General features: G+C 41.8%; 1 protein-coding gene across 1 annotated transcript; it reads left to right on the top strand.

Moving 5' to 3' along the window:
* The first annotated feature begins 2,951 nt into the window (after positions 1 to 2,951).
* On the top strand, positions 2,952 to 5,719 carry LOC147625617 (uncharacterized). The gene is made up of 6 exons (XM_086817702.1): positions 2,952 to 3,046; positions 3,887 to 4,022; positions 4,460 to 4,563; positions 4,729 to 4,900; positions 4,998 to 5,129; positions 5,401 to 5,719. The coding sequence occupies exons 1-6, from the start codon at positions 2,952 to 2,954 to the stop codon at positions 5,707 to 5,709; spliced, it is 948 nt and encodes a 315-aa protein (XP_086673828.1). The 3' UTR covers positions 5,710 to 5,719.
* Positions 5,720 to 12,295: the final 6,576 nt, after the last annotated feature.

The raw sequence follows: 12,295 nt of genomic DNA, 5'->3' as shown, positions 1-12,295 counted from the left end.
AAACCTAACACACTAACACATCTAAAACCAGAAAATATTCACCTTCAAGGTAAGAAAAACATTAATCTGTGGTAGATGGACGATAATCTATACCCTAAAGATCCCTTTACTAGGTGCCCCCCACCTTTTGGAATGTAACTTCATTTGTGAAATTTGTTGGTGATGGACATAATGGTTTTTATGGTTATACAAGAAATATGTCAACTCTGATTGATGTTCTTAAAGTATAAAATGATATTTCTCTTCATGAGATTGATTTCATGAAACAAAAATTAGAACTGATTCTTCGAAAAATGAAAGATGATATAGAAAGGATTCAAGCTCTTTAAAAAAAAATCATGTGGCAAGGGAGAAAAATGCAATACAACTTATTCAAAAACAAAGAAGACAACAAGCTTGGCATAGATCAAATGGAGCATTAAAATTTCTTGAGTGGAGGGAATTAAGACAAAGATACAAAAAAAAAGATGGGTCACTACTTTAGAATTTGGTAACCTTATTATAAAATCAAAAAATGGAAACATCACTGCTCATGCCTAGGAGATCTCTTCTGGATAGAGATCTTTCGCTTTGCATTATCTTCTCTTTTTTGGGATCGAAACCTCTACTAATCTTTAATCTCTTGTGCCAAGAAAATAACATTTTATTATTGAAACCTCGAGTGAGACTCCAACACTTCACTTGAATCCACCGGGTTTTAAGTTCAAGCCACAGAGATTCAATCTATCAAACAAGCTCATGGTTTCCATAATATGCAAGTTGACTTGGCTCCTCTATTCTACATGCACAATGCATATAATAAGTATGTCAAATAATATGTATTTTTGTATGTATAAACTCCTAGCCCTTGTCCAAATATGTGCAAAGCTAATTGCTTTTCCAAAAACTTTATTTTGTCAGCATTCCTCCATACTAGATTGCTGGATTAAATACACCAAAATATCCTTTATGACATTAGGGAACAAGGGACTAAGGTTTATGATCATTAGGGAACAAGGGACTACGGTTCATAATCATTTTATCCATGTAAAAGCACCAATAGATGAGTTAAAAATTAGAGCCCATGAGTTATGGAGAGGTGGAGAGATTCTAGGGTTTATGCAGGAGGTTTAGGAGAAGATGTAGGAGATGCTTCCTAGGTTCATGCCCAAGAGTTTCTTTGGTCCAAGATGCCTATTTAAGAGGTAAGTCAGTTAATACAATGAGAGCATAATTATACTAATCACTCTTATGATTATGTCAATCCATGTCTTAATAACTTTAGCTTAAGCTTTCCATTATGTTTCACAATGATGCTTCTTAATCATTATGAGCCCCCATGATTCCTTCAATTTGTATCAGCCACTAGGATCATCAGTTACACTTGCATTATGCTATTATCCTAATTAATACCTATCATTAGTATAGTCAAGTTTTAACCATTTTTTCCTCTATCTGTCAAACCCATCTATAGTGGAGGCCTAATATCTCCCATTATAGAGCATCATTACCAAATCTAAGAAAAGGAGCTTCTTCACAACCCATCAGCACAGCCGTAACGCCGAAAGAATTGAAGTGAAACGGCACCATTCGAACGAAAGCAACAAAACCGGTTGCTTAGTTTTTAGGAGGAAAATCATATCTCGACACATACATGTCAAATCAGCACGATTCCAATGAGTCCAAGGGGTTTTTTGACACTCCTCTTATGCCTTGATCAACTTCCTTGATGAGCTAACTATGACTTTCCTTATGAGTCGTGATTTTAACATCTCTTGAAGCTTTCTTGAAGCCCCCTTTTTGCCTTGGTCAACTACCCTTGGAACTTGTTTTAATCTTTTTTGTTACTCCCCTTGGTCACCCATTGCGGCCTTGGTTATCCTCTTGGTCAACTACCCTTGGAGCTTGGTTTAATCTTCTTTGTGGAGCTTGGTTTAATCTTCTTCATTACGCTTGTCAAGGTCACCCCTTGATTAAATTCTTTCTTGAGAGTGATTAGTTAGCCTCTTGATTAAATTCTTCATGAGAGTGTGATTAGTTAGCCTCTTGATTAAATTCTTTCTTGAGAGTGTGATTAGTTATCCTCTTGATTAAATTCTTCATGAGAGTGTGATTAGTTAGCCCATTTTAGCTTGAGCTAGGAGGTATGAAGACTCCCGATTCATCTATTCAGGGTTCAAAGGTTCTCAAGCTCCAACTCCATCTTAGCCTACATGGCCTTCATATCCAATAGCTCTTTAATCTTGTTAGGGCTTGTTGGCTCTAGTACCTTGGTAGCGTAGGGCACAAGGGTGATTGTATTGGATTAGCTAGGTGTGGTATACACTTGCCAATCCACTAAGGGTGCACTCCTATAGATTGTCCAACAAGCCTTTAGGTAAGGGAAAGTTCCCTCGAAAGGGAGAACCTATCTTTACCCCCACCCCTGGGCATGACTCCCCGATATTTGCGAGGACCAATCCCCTACCCTTGGGCAGGACTCCCCGATATTTGAGAGGACCAATCCCTTTTTCATTGGGTCAGGTCTTTCCTTCCCAGAACAAGAAATAACAGACGGCGGGACAACCCTTCGTAGGTAGTTCTTCTCCTGACCTATGCCTTGATATTGGCAAGGATGTGGCTTCTCGACGTAGGTCATTGAGCGTCGGAGCACAATCGACCATGCACTATACTCTTCGGTGTTAAACAGCCCTAGCCCGTCAATGGCCATCGAAAAAAACGAGATAGAGGAGGAGGATGATATGTACAACGGCTTTCGCAACCTTATAGATGTGGATAAACTTCACGTGATATGCGCCTATCCGGCGAGGTACACAGGAAAAGGGATGAGCCCTGTCACAAAAAAGCTCTAAAAGAGGTCCATAGACTGTGGATCACCCCCAACACCCCCGAGTAATCTAGCCCGCCCCCGCTCAGCTCATTAATAGCCTCCACGCACTGCCCTATCTAGGACTGGTCGACCGGCCTCGCTAATGCCCGGCATTAGATCCCGGCTGAAGCTAGATTTCGGGCTGCTGGCTGATGTGGCGCCTACGTGGCACATCAGCCACGCTGGCAGTCAACAGAGGTATCTGCCCGTTTTTTCACCCGCCTAGCAGCCATCAATACACAGGCACCGAATCGTCATTAATACAGAGGAGCCGCGCTCCAGCCCTACACGCTCCAGCTGCTCTTTTCATAGCTTTCTGTTCGAAGTGATCTGAGATTAGCCATGATTAAACTGTGTTTACCTTAAATATGATGCATCGACCAGACGCATGCTTGCTGTTATTACATCAATAAGATTACCCATTAATGATCATAATTTGCCATCAATAAAGGGCACTACATTCAATCTTAATAATTAGCCCATTATTGTAGAGATGTTAGCTTTACCTTGGTAGGTAGTGTAAACATGTGCGTCCTGCCCTGATTTGAGGAGTTGGGCGATCTCTCTGCGCATTTGCTTGGCTGTGGTGCTCTTTTTGTTTCTTAATAGTTTGATCCGTGAAGTTGTGAGCTTAAGGAGAGTTAAGCTGTTAAAAACCATCAAAGCACAGAAAATAAAAGGGACTTATGAGTAAACAACCTACTGTAATCAATGCATAATCCCACATTATTAATTAGAGCAAGCAAGCTACATCATCTCAGATCAATAATAACAGCAAGCATGCGTCTGGTCCAGCCCTACACGCTACAGCTGCTCTTTTCATAGCTTTCTGTTCGAAGTGATCTGAGATTAGCCATGATTAAACTGTGTTTTACCTTAAATATGATGCATCGACCAGACGCATGCTTGCTGTTATTATTGATCTGAGATGATGTAGCTTGCTTGCTCTAATTAATAATGTGGGATTATGCATTGATTACAGTAGGTTGTTTACTCATAAGTCCCTTTTATTTTCTGTGCTTTGATGGTTTTTAACAGCTTAACTCTCCTTAAGCTCACAACTTCATGGATCAAACTATTAAGAAACAAAAAGAGCATCACAGCCAAGCAAATGCGCAGAGAGATCGCCCAACTCCTCAAATCAGGGCAGGACGCACATGTTTACACTACCAAGGTAAAGCTAACATCTCTGCAATAATGGGCTAATTATTAAGATTGAATGTAGTGCCCTTTATTGATGGCAAATTATGATCATTAATGGGTAATCTTATTGATGTAATTTATTAAAGTATGCTAATTAAGGTAATAATATTGAAATGATTGGAGAAAGTAAATCGATCTTGGTTTGGCTAATTGATTATGCTTATTGTAATAGCAACGATGTAATTTATCTTCATTTAGCTAAAAGTATGCTCATCATTAATGGCAAGTTTTCTGTTGTGAAAGATCTTACTTGTGATTGTTGACTGCAATATACACAGCACGTTGTATCCTTTTACTAAGTATATAATTATTGTGGTTACCCTTCATTCTAACCCTTTAGCATGCTCATTAATGAGCAAATATACAATGATGTGCCCATCTACTATGATATAGTCATCTCTCTTGCAGGCTGACACTCTTATCAGGGAGGAGAACATGGTGGCAGCTTATGATCTAATTGACCAATTTTGTAGCTCCATTATCAGCCGATTCCCTATCATTGAGACACAAAGGTGATTTGCACAGCTACTACTGAACCTGTTATTGAAGACATTAATCTCTGAATCTTACACAAATCAATTCCTCTTGCATCATCTCCTGTGCTTAACTTTGTGTAATTAGCCATGCGTCATTTATCTTCCGTTTTACTTAATTGCATTGCTTAACATCTTGATCAGGAATTGTCCCCTTCACATGAAAGAACCCATTGCAAGCTTAATCTTTGTTGCACCGAGGTGTGTGGAGCTAGGAGAATTGACTGAGATCAAGGACATGTTCACAGCAAAGTATGGGAAAGAATTTGCAGCCGCTGCCGCTGAGTTAAGACCAGAGTGTGGTGTTAATAGACAGGTAGATATTCCTCTTACATATTGCTTACACCATGGGATTAACACTTACTAAATTTTCTTAGTTAATCCACTAATGTATGTTTAGTATGCTGTTACAGATTATTGAGAATTTGTCGACACGCCCAGCAAGCGGGCAGATGAAACTGAAGCTAGTGAAGGAGATATGTGTGGAAAACAACATAGAATGGACACCCAGGGATGTTTCAATGGGGCCTGCTAAAGATTTGCTGGTGAGGGGGAACCTCGATCTGTTTGTTTTCTGATGTTATTGATGTCATAAACCATGGTGTTTATAAATCATCAATAACAGTTCGTCATGGATGGGTACTAGATGCAAAGCTGCCTATCCATCTCCCCCATCCATGGCCATGATCTACACATGCTAATAGGGTGAAGAATGGTGTGTAAAGGCCCTTGCTTGGATTAATGATTGAGCTGATTTCGCCATTGAGATAAGCTAGGCAAGTGTGGCTAAATGTGTACTTAATTGTTGCTTTCCAGGATGGATCTAGTCAAAGTGTAGAGGCAAAAGTAGATGGGGCTATGTCGGCCACAAATGCAAGGAGTAGGCTTCAGCCTGCTTCATCAGGGTTTGGCACAAGACATGGCTCATTTTTAGGGGAAGAGGCTGCAAGAGTCAATGTGAGAGCCTCAGAGAGTTTTCAAGGAGTCATGGATGAAAGGGTTTCAAGCTCTAATGCAGGACTTTCGGGCAGTTTGAAAGGAGTGACAGAATATGAAGCAGAAGCCCATGAGGAGAGAGTTGAATATCGCTCGAGTCTTAAGACAGAAGTCATTGAGAGCAAGTAGAGATAGTAGCTCAAGTATGGAGAGCTCACATGAAGGCAACTCTCTGACAGCAAGCACAGAGAACATGGAGGAACTGTCACAAGAGAAGTATTTGAGTAAGAAGATGTTGGTTGAAGAGCGGTCTTTCAGAGCAAATAGAGAGAACAGTATGAGTAAGAAGAATCTGGCTGCAGAGAATTCTTTCAGAGCAAGTAGAGAGAACAGCTTGAACATGAAGAAGCTGGCTGAGGAGAGGTCTTTCAGAGCCAGTGAAGTGAAAATGGCATCGTCTGACGGTACAAGGGAAGAGATGAATAGTCTGCCCATATCACAGATGTAGAAGGCGGCATCTTCTTTTGCCAGAATGTATGTTGAACAGACATCTTTTCGAGCTAGCAAGGAAAACAGCTTGAATCTCAAGAAACAATTGGATTTGTAGAAGTTCTAGCCTCATCCGCACCACGGGCCATTGCAACATTTGTAATACTGGCTAGAGGACACCTAGCATGCTTAGTAGACATACCAGCACACAGAAAGCAACACACAGAGACATAGAAAGAAATACACACAGACACAAAACATACACAAAGAAAACACATAAATATAAACATACAAAAAGCAACACATAGACACAGAGTAACACATATAATCATAGCACCTGGCACCCTAACAAAAAAACATAGACACAAATCAACATGACCGACATAGACGCACACCCAAACTAATGAACTGCAATAGACACACATAGAGCACAAAGATAAAGGATAACAGATAGACAAAGAGAAAACAAGACCCAAATGACGTTATAAAGGCGCCTACTCACAAAGTGAGGTGCCAACTACCACACGACCCCACTCCCTTCCATGAATGCAACAAGATTCACTCACATAGCCAAGTACCAACCCATCATGACCAAGAGCACGAGCATGCAATGTGAGATGCCAAAGCACCCACCTATAAAGCAGCACGACCAAGACCATGCTACCTTCATACAACCCCACTCCCCCTCCATCACCAGCCTATAACCAGCTATAGTAGCACAAGGACACATAGGCCAAGCAATCCACATACACGAGATACATAGGCCTAGTGAACCTAGCGAGCATAGAGACCAATGCTAACCAAGACCGCATGACCACAAGTAACAACATGCAATTCCACTCTCCTCAAAACTAGAACATACAACAACGGAAGAAAAAAACCCACATGTTATGTTTATGCAACCTGACCGAACACCAAGAGATGCCCTAGGCCGAGGGAGCCATAGAGAGGCCTAGTAAGCACGAGCACGAGGTAGGCCGAGCAAACCACAGATGCCCATGAGCCTGAGGCATGCAAGAAGGCGGTGCCTTGAAAAGAGGAGCCCACTCCTCCTTATTATAGCTAAACTTTTATAGCCTCACCGCTTGGCACATTCTCCCTATTCTTTGTCCTTTGCTGCTGTACCCATGCCTACATTGCAATGGCATCTGCCATAATGCTTGATCTTTGGAAAGCTGTGGGCATTGCCAGTTTTACTTCCTAGCAAGCAATACTAGCAGTCTGATTACTGGCTTTTCTTCCAATTGCAGTACTGGTAGAGTTCCTAGCTTCTTTCTAGAAGGATCTAACATTTCAAACAGTTTTACTTACACACAAACAGTTATACTTCTAGGACTTAGTTACTAGTAAGTAAACTAGTATACACACACTAGTTCCAAAATTTCCTTTAACCTTAATAACATCTTTGGTACTATCTTTTCCATAGTGGGTTCATGTACCACCCTTGTTGCTCCTTTGCTTTGATGAAACCATCTTCTTGCAAAATAAAATCTTCAAGTGGGATTTGGATGTACCATTCTTCATTACATTGGCTTCATTGGTTGCATCTTTGTGGTTCTCCAATCCTTTCTCATGGTAGACACGCTTCATGCGTACATGTCTCCTTCCAATCATGCTAGTTTCCTTAGTCCAGCTACCACGAGGCTACACACCTATGTGTGAATAGCTTATGCATTTGCTTCTCAATATGCTTCTTGCTTTCACTTCATCATGATGCATAAATACATACACCAATGTGGACATTGATTTAGGAGAGGTCTTACCACTTGTTTATCAACACAAGGGCAGTGTCTAACTCCATTACAATATGGTTGATGACTTTCATGCATATGAGTTCATTAAAAATAAGTAAATTAGGATCGGATTTCATGCTTGATGCACCGATTTTGCTTGGTGTCAAAAATTGTGCATACCTTGCACTTTCCCAGCGAGAACGACAAAAATGATTTCTTCCTCCACTCGCTTTGAGCTTGAAAGAAATGAGAAAAAAACCTTTGTGTGCTGGAAAAACCTTAGAGCAAGAGGTTTAGGAAAAACCTCATAAAAAGGTTTAAAGAACCTTTAAAAGAAGCCTTTTTTTTCTTTAAAAAAAGACCTTTAAAAAAAACAAAGGTTTGTAACCTTTAAAAAATAGCCCTTCTTGAAAACGCCGTTGATGCGTCTTGCACGGCCGCTCGAAAGGTTTGTAACCTTTCAAAAAATTACCCTTCTTGAAAACGCCGTTGATGCATCTTGCACTGCCGCTCGATGATGAAGCGCTTGTTGCCTTGCTTGCTTTTTGCACAGTGTTGCTTTGAGTAATAGGGAGATCTCAGCACAAGATGATAAGCGGCAGCTTGTTGCTGTTGGATGGACGACGACGATCAGTAGAGCGACGGACGACGGTGGACGTTGACGATGTTATAGTTGCAGTAGACGGACAGTGTGACTGGCCGCTTCTGAGATGGACGGTTGTGTTTTGTTTTGACGTTGCGTTTTTTTTAATCTCTGTAAAAAAACGCGGCTGGTTTTGTTGTGGGGCTGGACCGCGGCTCCTCTGTATTAATGACGATTCGGCGCCTGTGTATTGATGGCTGCTCGGCGGGTGAAAAAACAGGCGGATACCTCTGTTGACTGCCAGCTTGGCTGATGTGCCACGTAAGCGCCACATCAGCCAGCAGCCCGAAATCTAGCTTCAGCCGCCCAATTGACCAGCCCGTTGGCGTCCTCCTTAAGCTTCTCTATGAGGAACGCATCTCGTCGCACGGCAGCCTTCGGCGTCAACAAGTAAAGCATGTACCACCTAAATCCACTATTTCGGTCTTGCATGCTCCACTTCGCATTGGATGTCACTTTGAGGAGGGGCTGGATCGCTAGTGAGAAAATACCGCCGCTCTTTATCTCCACAGTCATCGGATATCAGTTTTTTTTATTATTGAACATATTGCGTGCTATATCCAGCAGCGTTATAAGGACCTTGTCCTGGATCGCCCTCATCTCAAAGTGGTTTGTCAACCATAGTACATCCAATGCACAGGCGCCTCCCCTATCATGTGCTCCAATAGTTGCACCATCGTGGATTTGCCTGTACTGTGCCCAGATTGTACTTTCGGCTTGGCCATTCGCTTGATGATAGTAAGGGGAGGACTTCCTGTGGGTGGGTGACAAGGAACTCTTGTAAAATAAATTTGATTACTTCGTTGATGAAATGTGTTCCATTGTCGCTGACAAGCTCGAGAGGACACCCGAAGCGTGTGATTACAGACTTATGGAGAAATTTGGCTGTTGATCGAGCATCAGCTTTGCGGGTTGCGCGAGCTTCTACCCACTTGGTGCAGTAGTCCGTTTTGTTGGTAGCAACTATATATCTAGCTTGACTGTATTTGGCTGCCGGACTAATGGGTCCTATGAAGTCTGTGGCCCATTTTTCAAATGGCTGTAAGGACATGATGGGGTTCAAGGGCATGTGATTCTTAAAATGAGGGATTGATACGCTCTGGCATTCATCACATCGTTTGAATACTAAGCAGCATCAACCATTAAAGTGAGCTACCATAACCTAACTACTATGAGAACCTTACAAGCAGTGATGTCTATAGCAAAGTGCCCGCCAGCACAGGCAGAGTGAGCGTGTTCAAGGAGGAAGACATATTCGTCTTCCCGAACATGTCTTAGGATTTTGTCCTTGCCCTGCTTGTAAAGTTGACCCGTGATCAGTTGGTACGGGACTGCTATTTTAATTAAGTGGTGGGCATGATCCTTGTTGAGGAGAGGATCAACTGGTAAGCTAGTGGCTAAAAAGTGAGTCACTTCTTCACCCCATTTAGGAATTAGGCAAAGTTGGAACATGGCTGCATTTGGTAAATCATTGTCTACTCCCATTGGCAGTTTCCCATTGGGGATTCTTAACATGTGGTCTGCTAGAACATGCTGAGTGCCTTTTCTCATTGTAATAGTGAAATCAAACTCTAGCAAGATGAGCAGCCACCTGGTGATTCTGCCCATCATACAGGGCTTATTAACCAGGTACAACAGGGCTTGATGGTTTACGAAGAAGATAAACTTGGTCGCCAAAAGATAATGGGCGGAACTTCTTTACCGTGTAAACCATAGCTAATCCTTCTCTCTCAATTGTGATATAATTCCTCTCAGCTTCATTGAGTCGGCAAACACTGGCAAAAATAATGGGGAACATTAGGAAGTGAATGGGGTCTTCTTGGGCCCTTTAATTTGCCCCAGCCTAATCAAGGTGATTAAGGAATAGCCAAATGGGGGGTTGCCATGTGGACTGAAATGTTGGGTTTTTAAGAGAGGTGTAAGAGTGGTCAAAGGGTGCACTTTTTCCCCCAAAAAGGGGGGGGGGGGGGGGGGGGCAATTTTACAATTTTCGGACCTCCATAACTTCTACATACAAGCTCCGATTTGAGCGGAGATTACAGATCCGTGATCTACGCATCAAGAGCTTTCCATAGATATGTTACATGATATGGTTTTATCCGCTAGATTTTAAATTCCATTTTCCCCCCAAAATTCAAATTCGAATAAAGTAGCCATTTTGAAGCTTCTAATTAGAAAACGTTTCTTCTTAAGAGAAAAGGTTTGACTCCCTTAAACTGCCAAATAAAAGGGCCCAAGAAGCCTTCCATTGAGGTCCTAATGGTCCATCTTGTGTTCGCCGACAGCCTATAGAAAATGCTGAGGCATCAATATGGTCATGGGTGATGAGATCCCAGTTGGGGGATCTAAGGATTGGAGCGCTTGTTGTTGCCAAGGCTTTTTTGAGTATAGTGTAAGCTCTGTGGCATTCTTATGTCCACTCAAAAACTATAAGGAGTCCATCAATATCAGCATACATAAAAATGAATCACTGATAATAGCCAACATGCCCCATGAAGTGCTGAACTCCCTTGAAGTTGGTAGGTGGCGGTAGCTTGAGAATGAGCGGCACTTTGCTGTTGTCAATTGATATTCCTTCTGTTACCTAGAGATGATGTGTCCAAGGATCACTCCGTGTGTCGAGCCCAAAATTGGCATTTAGGAGGGTTCAGTGAGATGCGATGTAGTTTGCATCACTCTAACACCTTAGGCAAACATGAGAGGTGCTCCTTCCAAGAAGAATCGACACATAGGTCGTCCATGAAGACTTCTAGGAATTTCCAGAGATATTCCTTGAAGGCCGTATACATTAAGCATTGGAAGGTTCTGGGTGCATTGGTCAACCCAAAGGGCATGACTTTATATGTGTAAGTACCCCATATAGTAGCAAAAGTAGTTTTGTGCTGGTCCTTAGGGTCGATCAACACTTGGTTATATCCTGAGAATCCATCTAGAAAGCTGTAGGCTTCCTTTCCCACTACTCTTTCTAACACATGTTGAGTGAATGGTAAAGGATAGTGGTCCCTTATGGTGGTGGTATTAACCTTTTTAAGGTTGACGCACACCCTGACTTTTTTGTTTTTCTTGGGCACTATCACGATCGGCGATACCCATTCCGTATGTTCAATTTCATACATGAATCCGGCATCGATAAGTCTTTCAATCTCTTTGCGGACCATCTTGTAATATTTGGGGTTCATTGGGTAAGCTCGTTGCTTGACTGGCCTAGCTCCATCAACCATGGGAATGGTGTGTTGTACCACTTCTGGGGGTGCACCCTTTATATACTTCCAAGCGAAGCAGTCCTAGAATTCAGTTAAGAGAGTAATGATCTCTACTTCTTCTTCCTTTGAAAGGAGTTGAGGCACTCTCCGACCTATTCCTGGTGGGACACTCAGCTACTCGGTGAGGTTCACCACAATCATAACACACTAATATGAAAAGAATTATGAATTCTCCAATGAGAAGGAAGTGAGAGCCTATATGCTAGGTCATTAATCTTATGAGTAATAGCTCGCACCATATCGCCGCCATCACGCCAAACTCATGTATACCCTTAGCAGAAACTATATGCCCCAAATACTCAATCTCACTCGGGAAGAAACTACTCTTTTCGGGATTAATGTTAAGTTCATTTTCCTTGAGCAAATTAAATACAATTTCCAAGTGTTTTTCGTGCTCTTCTTCAGATTTACTAAAAACTAAGATATCATCGAAAAAGACAGTCACAAAGTTTTGATGTTCAAGAAAGATTCTATTCATCATACGACTAAAAGTCACAGGAGCATTAGTAAGACCGAATGGCATTACTAAAAACTCAAAGTGACCAATCTGAGTTCTAAAAGCAGTCTTATAGATATCTTGCTCGGCCATTCTTACTTGATGATATCTAGATTTTAGGTCAATTTTACTAAAGACGCTGGCTCCTCTT

This window comes from Cibotium barometz, chromosome 23, assembly GCF_041138505.1.
Source record: "Cibotium barometz isolate CiBa-2024 chromosome 23, ASM4113850v1, whole genome shotgun sequence".
Taxonomy (NCBI): Eukaryota; Viridiplantae; Streptophyta; class Polypodiopsida; order Cyatheales; family Cibotiaceae; genus Cibotium; species Cibotium barometz.
The sequence above is the reverse complement of the archived record's forward strand: the minus strand, read 5'-3'. Positions and strand labels throughout refer to the sequence as shown.